The following is a 14,709-nucleotide window of genomic DNA, read 5'->3' as shown; positions in this document are numbered from 1 at the left end:
AATTTAAGCATATCAGGCCATCACACTATCATTTGTGACAAATTTGCTAAATTGAGGACCATTATGCTTATTTTCACCTAACGTAACATCCATCCAGAACAGTTCTCTATTGGAAGGGGAGAGATGTTTTTAAACTGTCAGATTTCCTTTTTCCATTTCCTTAATTTGTCATTTTGATTTACATAAACAGGATGACAATAGTTCTAGGTACCCTTTCCAACATTTCTAACTTGGGTGTGAATTTCAGCATTACCCCATTGTGTTGATGATGTACCTGGTTGAGGTTCTCCATGCCCAGGTTGATGACTAGACAGTTGGTGTCATCCTGGTGAGCGGACACCTGTGCCAGTCGGCTGCGCTGTGCCTCCGCCCGGATACACAGTGAGTTACTGGTCTGGACTACAGCCGTGTGGTGCAGCACTCGGTGACTGGTCAGGGGAAGGACAGGGAAAATTAGCAAGGACAAACTAGTCTGCGAGAGCTGGTGTGTTACACCAAAGTGTGATTATACTGGCTAATAAAAATGATATAGATATTACCGGTACAGATAGTCTTTTATGTAACAGTATAATTGTAGTCCTGCAATGGTTTGTTAAGAGTCATAAGTAAGCTTTGTAAACTGCATAAACAGGATTTAAGACAATTTCGCCTCTACTGACTGGATAAGATTCAGAGATTAGTTCTGGATGATTCAAGTGGCACCAGTAAGAATGAACTGGCAGAACATTGAGATGTAATTGGAAAAAAATGTTGAACATGTTAAAGTCAATAACTCATAATCGTTGTACAGAAATATTGAAGAGTTACACATTTCATGCATGCATAAGAGTACACACGTATAAAGAAATCGACTAAAAGTATTATCTCCCAAATGGCCACACCTTGATGATTCTCTTTTAGTATCATAAATATATAATCACTTTATATCAAGAATGTTCTTTTTCCCTTCACTTACCTCATCTTGGGGCTCTTGTCCAAACTTTCGTAGTAGAAGAGGAAGTCTATCTCATGCACCCCACTGGTGCTTACTCCACGTACCCACATAGGCAGGCAAGCCGTCGCACCCGGCGCTAACGTCCCGTCCGGCAAGGGAACGTCTATAACATTGGTAACATTGCACATCTTAGCGGACAGGGCCTTTCCACACTCATCCCCATCTAACGGCAAGGTCTTATAAATGTACTTGGAAGTTCTTTGCTCTTCCGGCTGCGTAATTCCAAAGGAAAAGAATTCCGGGTTGCTGGAAGCTACTCTGAGTCTGTGCAGCACACACTTGCCCGTGTTGGTGAATTCCACCAGGGTCTGTTGGACCTCTCCACAGAGGAGCGCTGTTGGAAAGTTCAGGAACGACACCTGGGAAAAGCAAGTCAAACTCTCAGTACCTTCAGATAAAACTGTGAAGAATTTTGCAACAAATTCAGCAAGGAAAAATAATCATATAAGCCTTTGATTGTCACCAGCACTAGACAATGTTATACTATAAATCTTGAAACTTCCGCAGTGGATTTATTTTTGCAGTGACCTCTCCACATGACTGTGAATATATCTCCCTTGTACATATATGACTACTGTGTTACAGAATAGTTTCAACCGCAAATTTACAACACTGCAAAGACATCCTTTTCCTCCCTACCATGAAATAAAACCACTGCAAAAGTAAAGGAATTTACAGTTGATACAATATGGTGAAAGAATGACGAAATATGAATAACTACAATGTACCTCTAACAGAGGCATGGGGGGAGCCACGATAGGATCCAGCCGTCTGTCTGAACCATAGATAGTGCTACATCTCTCCTGCTTGGTGGAGTTCAGTCTTGGCCCCTGGATCTCCAGCTCCTGTTTCCCTCTCACGTACACACTGCTGATGTAGCTGGGCTTCTTGGCAGGCGGTTTGGGGCTGCCGGTGGTGGGGGGGACCAGCTGGTTGGAGGAGGAGGTGAGGGGGGATGTTCCGGGGGGTGTTACCGTGGGTGAGGGTGACAACATGGGTTGTTGGGTGACCACCGAGGGAGGCTGGGTTTGTGGACTGGGTGGTGGGGTGTGTAGACCTGCTATGCCTGAGGTGGAGACATGTTGGTGTTGGGAGGAGCCTCCCCCCAGGCTGTAGGCCACTCCTAAGATACGCAGCTCACCTGTCTGCTGAGGAACCAGAATCAACTGAGCCTGGAGAGGACACAAACACAGGTCTTGTACTGCTGTAGTGCTGTGTTCACAAGTCATGTCTATTAGGCAATATCAATCCAGCAGAACAAATCAGCATAGATACACACTTATGTCAAACCTTAGCCATGATAATGGTAATTTTTTTGGATTTCCGGACCGGTCCGTATTTTTGGCTATCCCACTGATATTGTATCACACAGGCTTCTGTAGAATAGTTTAAAATTTACTGTCTAAAATTTGAATAACAGATTTTGTTGGAATAGCCGTTCTTAAATCTTTTGTTTGAGGACACCAAATTCTCAACTTCTGGCCCATGACATATAAGGAATACGGCATGGCATATTCTGCATCACCCTTGGTCCCAGTCCTCTCACTGGTCAGACTGAAACTTCATGTGACAACAAGGTGTATTCTCTATGTAGGTAACCATGAATTGAATGGTAGTACAAATCTTACAGGTTTTGTCTCCTGTGCAGCAAGCACAAACTCCTTGATGACTTGGGTGTGCAGTACTTCTCCAGCGAGTGACATCTTCCCTGGCTCGATGTTCTCGTTGGTGATCATGTCGTGCTGCTTGTCCTCCCCTCCAGGCCCCATGTACTTGATGGGGACAAACCTCCAGATCAGCAGGAGGTCGGACAGGACCAGGGGGATCCTCAGGGGGTTACTGAACACCACTTCTACTGTCAGGGTTTCTGGGAAAGAAAAAAGAGTTTCCTATCAAGGATCAGTGCATATTTCACTTCTTAGAAATACTTTTTGCTGGTGAACTCAACTGTGCAAGTGTCAACTGGCTAGATTCTATTTGCTGTCATTTGTGAATGAAACCATAACAAGGAGCTAAACCACACTTCCAATTCTCCAAGTATCCTATAACACCACTTCTGCCTTACATGCTGCTGCTATGCAACATTCACATCACTGCAGACTCACAACAAGACAATCAAACAAAGACATGAACTGATCACAATACCTCTGTAAAAGGAAAAGTTCTGCCCTTGTAGAAATGAAGGTACTACATGTATTTCTTGTTAGTGTATATATACACATCTCACCTCCAACCACACACACTGGACGGTGAGAGTTGTTACTGCACTTCCCCAGACACTGGACAGTTGGGCGATAGCTGGCGGGCAGGGACCCGTCATTGGCCACCCGCACAGCCAGGTCCTCCAGGTCGATCCACTTCTGCAGCGTGGGTCTGTCCAGGGGCTGCTCCAGACTGACTGATGTCGCTCTGGTTCTACTACCTGTAGTATAGTAGATTTACAAGTATTGGTACATTAGCACAGAAACAAAGAAAATCTTCATCCTCTATCCACAAAGCTAATGGGAATATGTCGACGAAGGTTCAAATCCAGGTACTGAGATACTTAATACAAAAGTTATACAAGCAACTGGATAAGTTTTGAAAACGGTCAGGCATTTGTTTAAATGCCTTTTGGACTGCAGACTCTGTTCAGTTACTGAAGAAAGATAACAGATGCTGTCTGAAATGTCCAACATTATATACTGTAAATTCATTTACATGTACAGTGGTTTAATTTTGCAGCAGGAGGGAAAATAAGAAAATAGAAGTTGAAAGAATTCTGTAATACAGCAGTGATACATTGGAAACACATATCCGCTGTGTCATGAATTCACCGCAAAGAGGTCACTGAAGACTGAGAAAATAAAATCACTGCAAAATTTTAGGATTTACAGTATATGATGACTACATCTGTCCCACCTGTTGTAGTAGGGAACTGACTCTCTTGACACAGTAACACCCTGGTGTCTGCACTTCTGATGTAGGGGAGGGGTAGCTGTGGGAGGGTACCTGGCACCATGGTACCTTCATTCACTGATGTGGTCAACCAATGCTACAGACAGAAGGAAAAATAATTCTCATTACTTACACATAATTACACCTAAGTTGGTGATGCTTCTCTTTCAAAATCATTCTTCAATAGTTATTTTTTTTGCTTAACTTGCAGCCAGCAAAGGTCCACTTAGAGCAAAAGACAAGCATTTGAATTTTCACTGCACAGCCATCTTGAAAAACATGTCTGCAATCACACTGTAAAATGTGCTTGACAACATTTCAAAGATTGTGGAATTTCTCAGTAGACCTGCAGCATAATCTTTTTGAAATGTCCCTAACTGTACAACAATGCATTCCTGTGTCTAGGCAGATGTCTCAATTCATACAATATACCTGACTAGTTAGGCAATTTCTACACATTCAACTGTGTTTACTGTAGAAAGAGGGGAAGCCTTAAAACCAATGACGGGATGTTATGAAAGAGTATGATTGGATGATTTTCCTTTTTTGATATTTTTATCTTGCAGAGCTTTTTTAGATTTCAAAATGCTTGTAAACAGCCATTGCAATTTTCATTTCTGAATTATTTGTTAGGCGCTGTCTATGTGTACTGTTCTATCCTCCTAGCTACAGTTGTACAACTTGAACTTTCATCAAAAGAGCTCCTCACTTCTTCATCATCTGTCCCATCCTCTGCCATTCCACCATTTGAGGTCCTGGTTTTGGCAGTGATGGCCTAGAAATATGTCACCAATCAGAGTTTAACAACCATTACAGACTTCTGCTCTGCTCTAACTACAGTTACTAACAAGGGTGCAGGGTGCATAAAGACATTATTAATCAAGGAAGATAAACAAGTTTATGTTTCCTACAGATTTCTATTCTGTCATATTTCATACAAGCCTGTAATTCGTTTTACAGGTCAAATGCGTTTTTGAATGGCAAGCAAACTGGTAGTGTTTTATTGTAGGAAAATCCATTTCTGCAATGAAGCTATATATAGAGCAACATTGCATTTTAGCAAATTGAAATTTTATACTGTCACTTGGAACAAAATGTCATATCTCAATGTATTGTATATCAATCCTACATCAACCTATTCTGTGAACTCCTGACACTGATACTTTTTTCATCATTGTATACTGTGTTGATCGAAACACAACATCAATGTTATAATTACAATTCAAAAAAAATGTACTTGCACAATTGTACATCGCTGCTGTCATATCTATTAGATGCACAAGACATCTATTTTCCGAATCAGTTCCTACCTTAAAGACAAATAGATACTCTCTGAGAAAGGCAGTCTGCTGGTTGGGTGTCTGCTTGCTCTCATTGATGAGCAGATGTCGGAAGGCAGACACGGCATTCTCCAGCTGCTTCAGGTTGAACGACTGCCGACCAATTGTGAAGTTGATGTGGTCCTTTAAAGGTTAAACCAAAATGAAAGGAAAGAGGAAATAGTTAGGACTGGTTGTCAAACATGTCAGGAGAGAGTGTATACTGGCATTATATAACCAGATGACATTGAAAAGGCCCTATTTTGCCATAACCACCGCTAGGAACCAACTATGCCTTATGAAACCATACATATATACCTATCAAACCTATATAAATGTTGGAAGGAGAACATGTTGACCAAAGGTTTATGGCGATATTTGTTAAAAAAGTAGCAAAATCAACTTAAGAACATAAGACAATGCCAAGAACTATCATGCAAAAGTGCAACGTACCTCTGCTAGAGTCCAGCTCTTCCCTTTGTAGATCTGCATTGCTTGAGAGTAGGATCTCAGGGCATGTTTTCTCTGAAACAGGAACATATCATAAGAATATTTATACAGTAAAATATTACATTATATGATTATGACTCTTGGCAATAGATGTAGGAATAATGCCATTGGCACATGTATTTCAGCACAAGAACAACACAATGCACCAGAATGTTGGTCAACATCAAGCCCAAAGACAGCACAATACAGAAGAATGTTATTCAGTACCAAGGACATGGACAACACAATGCAACAGAAGGTTAGGCAGCACCAAAGACATTGACAGTAGAGCAGAATGCAATTCAGCACCAATGAAAAGAGTGAAATACAGCAGAATGTTATCCAGCACCAAGGACAGGGATAGCACATTATAGTGGAATGTTATTCAGCATCAAGGGAGGGACAGCACAACACAGCAGAAAGTTAGTCAGCACCAAGGACAGGGCCAGCACAATGCAGCAGAAATTTAGTCAGCACAATATAGCAGAACTTAATTCAGAACTAAGGACAAGAAAAGCACAATATAGCAGAATACTACTTCAGCACCAAGGACAGGTACAGCACTACATAGCAGAGTGCCATTCAGCACTAAGGACAGAGAGATCACAAGTCAACACACCAGAATGTCATTCAACAGCCTTGCGACACATAACTGGTTTACTGAGTGTCCTTACCTGTCCAGCCTTACTGAACCTGTGTCCAGCCAGGATCATGTGGAAGGCATATTTCCTGACCATGGGCATCTTCATGGAGGTGAAACAATGGGCAGCCTGCTCTAACAACAGGGCACTTCTCAAGTCAGAATCCTGCAAGAAATATTTCATACCAAATCATTGCAATTGAAAAATATATCTTGTACCAATAAAGTGCATTCTTTACATTCCGTACAACACAGAAAATTGGAGAAAAAGAATCATGAAAAATACAGATTGTGTTGCAGCGATGCCCCCTACCTCACTGGTCATCTTGATGAACTGCATGGCAGCATCTCCAAACAGACTCATGCTCTTCAGGATCTCTGTGCTAAGCAGGGTGGTTCTGGTGGCAAACTGGGGATTTCTAGGGGAACATTTACAATGAAAGTCATCATTCAAGAATACAGTATAGAGATTTTGAATAAAAGTGTCACATAACATTGAATTTGGACAACAACTTCTGTACAAATTTTGACAGACCCTTACATGTACCAAAGGTGGTCATAATGAACATGAACTGATTTCCACGTACTTGCATGTCTGGTTATACATCTGTATGGCAGAGTCCATGTAGTGGGAGGGGTACTGTCTCTGTGGAGATCCCTGCATGAACACTGACAGGGCTGCCATCTCCTGTAACAGCACAACAGGCTACACTTACTATCCAAGATCAAGAACTAAAAGCTACAACACTTATACATGACTGTATAATGATGATGGATATTTCATAATAATACAGATCTTAATCTCTAAACTTCATCAGTCTTCTAGCCAATGACAGCAGCTTTGGGACAAACTTCGTCAGTCATCTAGCCAATCACAGTCGCTTTGTGATAAACTGCATCAGTCATCTAGCATGTCTAGCCAATGACAGTAGCTTTGTGACAAACTTCATCTGTCATCTAGCCAATGAAAGTGGCTTTGTGACAATGAAAACTTGTACTGACCAGACTGCCAGCTGCGTGCATCCAGGCATGGTCGTTGGTGTAATCCCTCTTGGCAGTGTGGTAGGAGGTGTAGGCCAGGTCGTACATCTGTACCAGGAAACACAGGTCACCAAGCTTCCGCAGCTGGACCTCTGCTGAGGCCTCCGAGTAGCTGAACACACAGGAAAAATAAGTCAATATTTCCTCAATGTAGAACACCAAACCTGACGAATTCCAGCCTATTTAGCCAGTGTTCAGCTGGAATTCTTGAGTTACTGTCTTCTAAAAAGTAGGAGAAGGGCCAAGAATGCTCGGGCACAACCAGATGATGATGATGAAAAGGCCCCTGCAGTTCCCAAAATGCTGCTCGGGGGTCCAAACCTACATTACTTCTTTCCTACCTCAGCTATCTATCAACAAAGCATTACGCCCATAACAAGTACAGAACACGAGAAGTTCTGCTGCGGTATTACAGGAAGCCACGGGGTGGTCCATAATTGAACATGTCTTTCATTTTGAAGATACCTAACCACATACTAGATATCATATAGATCCATCCACAACTTCTTGAGCTATGCTGTCAACAAACACACAAACTACACCAAAATCATAACCTTCTTGACGAGGGCATTGAGTACTTACATTCCTCCTCCGTTGTTGGTCTGTACACCAGAGCCCTTCTCTGCCTGCTTGCTCCCACCAAACCACTTCTTGGTAGCACTGAAGAATGACCTGTGCAAACCCTTTCTTGAGGCAAGCTATAGAAATAGAAAGTTACATTCAGATGCATAGCTTCCTTTAAAGTTATCCACTTAAACCTGGTCTGGTTTGACGTTAAATCAAGTGTGTGCTTATTTGAAAAAGAGCAGGCTATTAGCTAGCAAGGGTCAGGGCGTCTTCTGGACGTCTTATACACTAAGAAAACAATTAATCCCCATCCATTTGTAGGGGATGCCCAGAGGATACCTTGTTTAGCTACATATACACATGAACATGAACATGTGTGCTGCCTACACACACCAGCCAACTGTTTTTTTTCCTCATACTACACCCTGGGACAGCATGTAAATTGATTGACATACAAGGCTACCAGGTACATGTAATTGTTAATCCATCCCGGAACTCTGGTTCTCCCAATCTTTGAATGCTCTGTCTATAAATCCTTGCTAAAAGCCTGATGAAGAGGATATTTCTACTAAAATGAACTTACTTGTTCATTCAGTAACCGGATTGTTCTCTCTATGTGTGGCAGCAGGCCGCGAACTGCGAACTCGTGTGCAAATATCCTCAGTCTGTCATGGTCGCTCAAGGTCAGGTACAATCCGTGGGGGACGTTACCCTTCCGTCTGGCTGCCTCGTTTAGCTGGTTCATGGTGTCCGTGCTGTGAACCACACAATAGCCAGGGATATGAGTAGTTAAGAAGTTAGTTTAAGTCCTCCCACACCATAAGGTGTATAGGGCAGAGCCCATCTCTGTTTTGATAGCCCTGGGCCACACTGGGGTCCAAATACTGCATAAGCTAGTCTACTAGCAGTGGAGTGTGTTTAACGCCCATACTGTTTCAGACGTATGTACCAGTTTTATAAAGTCTTTGGTATGACTTGGTGCACTTCTTATCCAGACATGTCCTACCTGGGCGCGAACTCGGGCCCTCTGGCTCATAATTTGAACCAGATATGTTAAGTGACAGAGGAGCAGACCACTACACCACATGGACATGCCAGGGATGTGAGTTACCAAGGTACAAGATAGCACTAGCAGATGAACTGTGCCCTCTAGCAGATCCTCTCAGAAGTGCATCCTTGTTATTCACTCCTCTCTGGCACAGGAAAACTGTATCAAGATATTTTCCACCTCTCACAATATTTCTTTCTTTGAATCAATTACTATTTCCTCAGTATAACAACTGCATTATAATACACCTGTCTTTGAAGAGATCTACCCCCTATCAACGTTGAAATTCGCTCACCCTAATATAACAAGACCTCTTTCCACTTGCTCAAAAGAACTTGATACATTCAATTCTTTCAATAAATTTAATTACATTCTAGAAAGAAATCACCCTTACTGTGTAACACTCACACACACACTCACTATCGGGTTTAACGTCTTCTTTTCCCGTAAAGATAGGTAAATACATCAAAGACATTAGGATCAATAGTATAAACAATATGTTAAACTCAACATGTTGATTCATTCGCATGCTTGTATTTGGGATAATTCATATGCATCTTGTTTATTTGTATGTGTAGTTTTAGAAGACTAAGACAAAAGTCGCTGTACCTTTGTTGTGTCAATAAATATTCCATCTCACCTGTTTGCATTGTAGGAGTCCTCCGTCTCAGCACGCGACCTGCTGAGCTCTGGCTCATCATCACTCTGCTCCAGGGGATGGGAGATCACCTCAGCCTCAGGCTCTTTCTGCTCCTCTTCTGAGCTAGCTTCTGGGGTAATTTGATAACGGATATCTTATCTATACAATGTATATACAATCGTATCTAGTAGTGTGACGGCAATTGGTAACTATTAATGGAGGCCAAATTTAGGCAAGCCCTCCTTAACAACAGAGTGGCTAGTGGACATGAGATTGAGGTTCGATTCCTTGCGTTCCTAGCTAGACGTTGTGTCCTTGGGGAAAAAACCTTTACATAGCTTTCCTCACGCCGCCCAGGTATGAAAATAGTTTGAAGGAGAGGGATGGGCTTTGCCTTCCAATACTGTGCCCTAGATACAGTGGATAACCACCCCACTGCCCCTACGGGCTCAAAAAGGCTATGGAACTACCTTCACCCTAACTTTACCATATCCAATTTCTTTCGAGTTAAGGACTATACATCTGTTTATACAGTTAGATTTGCCTAACTGTGTGATACTAGCAGAATGTTTCATATTTACAGGAACACCATAAGAAGTCTCACCTGCTGGAGGGTCATGCACAGAGTTAGTTTCTGGAGGAGGGGTGACGGTCACACCTTGGTCTGGCTCGGTCTCCGTCACCTTGTCAGGGAAGGTGTCTGTGTTCTCCGTGGAGTGTCCACTCTGTCCACTGTCTGGAGAATCATGCTCCACATCCTTTAGGAGAAGATAAGGCATAATGAACAGGGATCACTTAAAATCAGAGTGTATGATAAACCGACCAGGGCTGTCTTCAGCATTAAATGTTTTTCTATCCCACTCATTGTTTTGGAGCCCATGTTGTTAAATCTGTCATTCTAAGCTTCCAAAAATATATCTTTTATCAGTTTCATGTCATGAAATGCCGAATTCTTTAATGGACAGGGTGGAATTTTTATCTGTCCCAACAATCAAGTTTCCGTCCGGGATGGAGGGACGGGACAGCCCTGAGACCGACACACAAGTTCTGCACTTAATGTTGGTAGGCACAAGCTGTTTTGTGAGTAATCTTGAGTACTGGTATTTGTATCTGTACATGTATATCCAACATGAACGCTCTTCAGCGTAATGCACCAGCTTTGTAGGCACTAGGTGAATATCATATCACACTGAACAACCTGTCACACTTTACCTGTGCATATCTACAATGTAGCTGCAGGCATTGTTTAAAGCTATCTAATGAGGATGCCTCTATACAACTTGGTGCATGGGATTGAGTTCCACTCTTGGTAGGTTTGGGCCATTGCACATCACACATGCATATGGTGGGTATTTGAGTTTGACTTAGAAAATGTGGCTCTCCTCATACACTGATTACACTGCTTAAGTTATAAGGCATGGTTTACATCATTACATCATTGCTTCTCTTTGATACTATCTGTGAAAAGCATTGATTACTAACAATAGACTGTCACTGAAAGTTCATTGCCTGAAAATAGTAATGTACTGCACAGCACACTGGAACATACATGTATTACACTAGTACTGCATGAATTGACTTTGAAATAAATTTTTCACTCTGGTTTGGCACACCCTAAACTACTAATCTACTTATCCATTTATAAGAACTTGGCCTTCACCTTTTTATTCAGGAACTGACTCCAGGGGTCCGGCAAGTTTCCCGTCATCGTCTCCGGACCACCGGTGCTGTTTTCCTTTGCGGAGCTCAGAGGTCGCGAGTTGACCTTGAGCAAGTGGCAGCCATTTTGGCCATAACTGGACTTCATGCCTTTGAAGACTTCTTCCGCTCTGTAACACATACACCAAGTCTCACAATGTTGTGTTGTCTGTTAGAACACTAAAGCTATGTGACCCAGGGTGACTCTAAAGCCAAGTACTGGCATGTAACTGTCAAAAACAACTGTGTAAATAAACTGTTACAGGAAGAGACCACCAGGCAGCACTTCTCTGAAAAGCTGAATAAAGAGTTATCAAAACCGATGTTAAACATTAGACATTGTTGCAAATATCAAAAATCAACAATAACTACACTGTAACATATGAACGATCCTGGAGTAAAAATTATGCCCCTTGAAGTTTGCAATAGTTTTCAACAATAAACTAGGAATAGCGCAAATCAGAAAATGAAGTAACAGCTTATTTTGGAAGTCTCACGCTGATCATGGTTGAACAAACTTCAGTAACAAAATGATCTATCACACAGGCATGTCTTCATTTCATAAGCAAAGAAATTGCTCATAAGTGCTCATTAGTTTTAGATAATGCAGTCTCGTGCTGTGGAAATGTAATATTTCATGTCCTGAACACAGCATGACAAAGACTCAGATAATCCTCAGCTGTATCTAAGATGCTTAAGAGACGAAAATTGAGAAACATTCGCTGTCAGGCTTGTCAGGCAAGTAAAATTTGGTGCCAGATTGGATTTTTCTGTATAATCCGTCAACAATGCATTCTAAAAATGCTACATTACTATGAATGGCATGCCATGTGTGTAATACAATCGTACCTTCCAAAACAATTACCAGCACTCTTTTGTGTGGCAACATTGCCAATAAATATCAAGGTGGCGTGAAAAGAGTTAGCCATTACAGATTTTTATACCTCTACCTTCCAGAGACCTTCTGACTTTCTAATAGATAAGAATGTGCTGAGGAATAAAAGGTGACAAACTGCCTATAACATTCAGCACCGTGCTACAACTTATGATAGCCGTGAATGCTAACCTTTGCGGGGAAATCCCATTAAATAGTCCTTAAGGGCACGTCAGCAGTAACCACATTTTTCAGGGTTTTAGAGTATCGTTAAAGGCTCTCATAAATAATTACTTGGAGGAATATAGAAAGGAACACTGTCTTTTAGGAGCACTCAAGGAACTAGTAAAGTCTGAAAGGTTTTTACTTGATGCAAATAGAGATGAAATTTTTGCAAGACAGGTTAGGTCGTTTACAAGATAAATCATCAATGTGACTAAAATTGTAATACTACTATGGTACATAATACAAAATACTATACAACCTACTCTTGTTATTCTTAATCTTTATACTATAGGGATGACAAAGTTACACACTTCAGATAGGCAACATGGCTAGAATTAAACGAAATCCTTCTGATATCAATAGTATAAATCTAACTTTAATTTTCTCAAGTCTAGAAAATAATCACTTTGAAGTAAAATAAAGGCTTTAACTTTGACTCGAATCAATGAGAAAACTCCAGCAGTGTCTCAATCTGTATTCCAAACACATTCCCCCATCCTCCCTAATGGCATCAACTCAATCTCATTATGTACAGTCATTACCGAGTGGAATTGAAGAATTAGCCAATGATACAGTCAAGGTGACTATTAGGTCGCCACTCTTGCCAATAAGGTAGATTAAGCCAGTTTCTTGGCTTCTCCCGATCTGTTAGGTAATTTTCAGGAATGAATAGGGCAGCTATATCCTACTGGATGGGTGTATGGATCTAATAACAGAGAGGCTAGCCTCTTTATTTAGCCAGGTATTGAGTATGATTTTCTTTTGTAACCCTGTAGTATAAACTAATAACAGAATTTGTGCACTGAGATTTGCAGTGAACACTACAAATAGTATGCAGAGGCTTTCCCTGCATAGACTACTAGCAACAGCGTTGGGTCATATGGGGTGAAACATTGGAAGAGATGCTTCCGCTTCCATCAGAAATAGCATATCTCAATGTCTACATGTATGTCATGGCATACCAAATAATGAAATCTTGGACGTGCTCATTCTTTACTTTCTGCACAGTAAAACTAGTGTTGAAACTTTCTTGCAGTGAATCTGTATGTAGTATGGACATACTCTGATCTGAATCTTCACTGGCCATCACTATATATCTTGTCCTATACAGTACATGCATCGTCCCATGTTATATCTACATGGAGGAGTGTATACTTAAAAATCTTGCATTTCCTCCACGTCTAACATGATTCATATTAATATGCAGGGCTCGAAATACTGGGTGCATATGCATTTTTGTGCACCCAAAATTGGAGGTGTGCCCACCTAATTGATTGTGTGCACTGGTGCTTCTCAATAATTACGAAGGATTACTTGCATAAAGCTACAAAATGTTCAAGACATTCAGTTGACAGAAAAATATTTAAGACTTTTATTGTTGTATTACTTGTTTCAATTTTGAAGCTAGCTCTAGAATCTGGGTTCATCACAGTTTTTTCAAAGTCCCAAACTGTGTTGGCACTTTGCATGCCAAAATTGAGTGCCTTGCACCAACTTCCTAAGGTTATTTGCAACTCTGAACAAGAGCAATAACTTTCTACTTTATCATGTGTTGTGTACACACATTATTTTTGTGCATCTAAATTTTAAGCTTAGCTGCACCAGTACACCTATTCCACAAAATGAAGTTGGAGCCGTGGATATGTCATCAATAGAATGATCATCGGAAGACAGCAGCCATGCATTTTATCCAGTCCTGTCAACAAGATAATAATAACATTCTATGCAAGTAATGAATTGAAAGCCTGCATTTCAAAGAACCCACCTGCTATCATCTCCCTCTGCAACATCATGTATTAGTACATAGTACTTGTACGTGTTGGGAGTGAACCACTTGGGGTACTTAGCCTGGGACGTGTGCTGCAGCTCATGCTGCTGCTGACTCAGTCTGGTGAACTCTGCCATGGGGTCCGTGTGCTTGGATGACACCACGCAGACACCTGGAGTCCATGTGTTAAGGATGCTACGCTTCCTTCATTGCTGTGTACATAATAATTATTAATATCTACTTCCCAATGCTGCAATTGTGCGGCGTTGAGTGGCCGAGTGGCTAGGCTACACGAGATCGAGAGGTCATGGGTTTGATTCCTGGCAGTCCTGGCTAGATGTTGTGTCCTTGAAGTTGAAAACATGACTTTCCTCGCGCCACCCAGGTGTAAAAAATGAGGACTTTGTTTGGGGAGGTAAAAGGCAGTTGAAGGAGAGGGATGGGCTGTAACAACCCACTGCAGTGGACA

General features: G+C 41.5%; 1 protein-coding gene across 9 annotated transcripts in view; it reads right to left on the bottom strand.

The window, feature by feature from the left end:
- The window catches only part of LOC136439046 (trafficking protein particle complex subunit 8-like), a 37,025-nt gene that overhangs the window by 18,748 nt on the left and 3,568 nt on the right, over positions 1-14,709 (bottom strand). For 4 of the 9 annotated variants that reach the window (XM_066434181.1, XM_066434183.1, XM_066434185.1 and 1 more), the window contains exons 4-22: positions 14,238-14,412; positions 11,336-11,504; positions 10,280-10,433; positions 9,676-9,805; positions 8,571-8,742; positions 8,003-8,118; positions 7,382-7,532; positions 6,967-7,067; positions 6,693-6,798; positions 6,414-6,545; positions 5,704-5,775; positions 5,242-5,394; positions 4,641-4,706; positions 3,896-4,028; positions 3,222-3,416; positions 2,623-2,861; positions 1,723-2,166; positions 956-1,353; positions 254-428 (exon numbers count right to left, since the gene is read on the bottom strand). In XM_066434181.1, coding sequence (XP_066290278.1) covers positions 254-428; positions 956-1,353; positions 1,723-2,166; positions 2,623-2,861; positions 3,222-3,416; positions 3,896-4,028; positions 4,641-4,706; positions 5,242-5,394; positions 5,704-5,775; positions 6,414-6,545; positions 6,693-6,798; positions 6,967-7,067; positions 7,382-7,532; positions 8,003-8,118; positions 8,571-8,742; positions 9,676-9,805; positions 10,280-10,433; positions 11,336-11,504; positions 14,238-14,412 — 3,281 coding nt within the window. The remainder of the gene's footprint in view (positions 1-253; positions 429-955; positions 1,354-1,722; positions 2,167-2,622; positions 2,862-3,221; positions 3,417-3,895; positions 4,029-4,640; positions 4,707-5,241; positions 5,395-5,703; positions 5,776-6,413; positions 6,546-6,692; positions 6,799-6,966; positions 7,068-7,381; positions 7,533-8,002; positions 8,119-8,570; positions 8,743-9,675; positions 9,806-10,279; positions 10,434-11,335; positions 11,505-14,237; positions 14,413-14,709) is intronic. The other 5 variants (XM_066434184.1, XM_066434188.1, XM_066434189.1 and 2 more) reach the window with 3 other exon arrangements.

Source organism: Branchiostoma lanceolatum, chromosome 7 (assembly GCF_035083965.1).
Source record: "Branchiostoma lanceolatum isolate klBraLanc5 chromosome 7, klBraLanc5.hap2, whole genome shotgun sequence".
NCBI lineage: Eukaryota > Metazoa > Chordata > Leptocardii > Amphioxiformes > Branchiostomatidae > Branchiostoma > Branchiostoma lanceolatum.
Note: the sequence above shows the minus strand (reverse complement) of the source record. Positions and strands in the feature narration are given on the sequence as shown.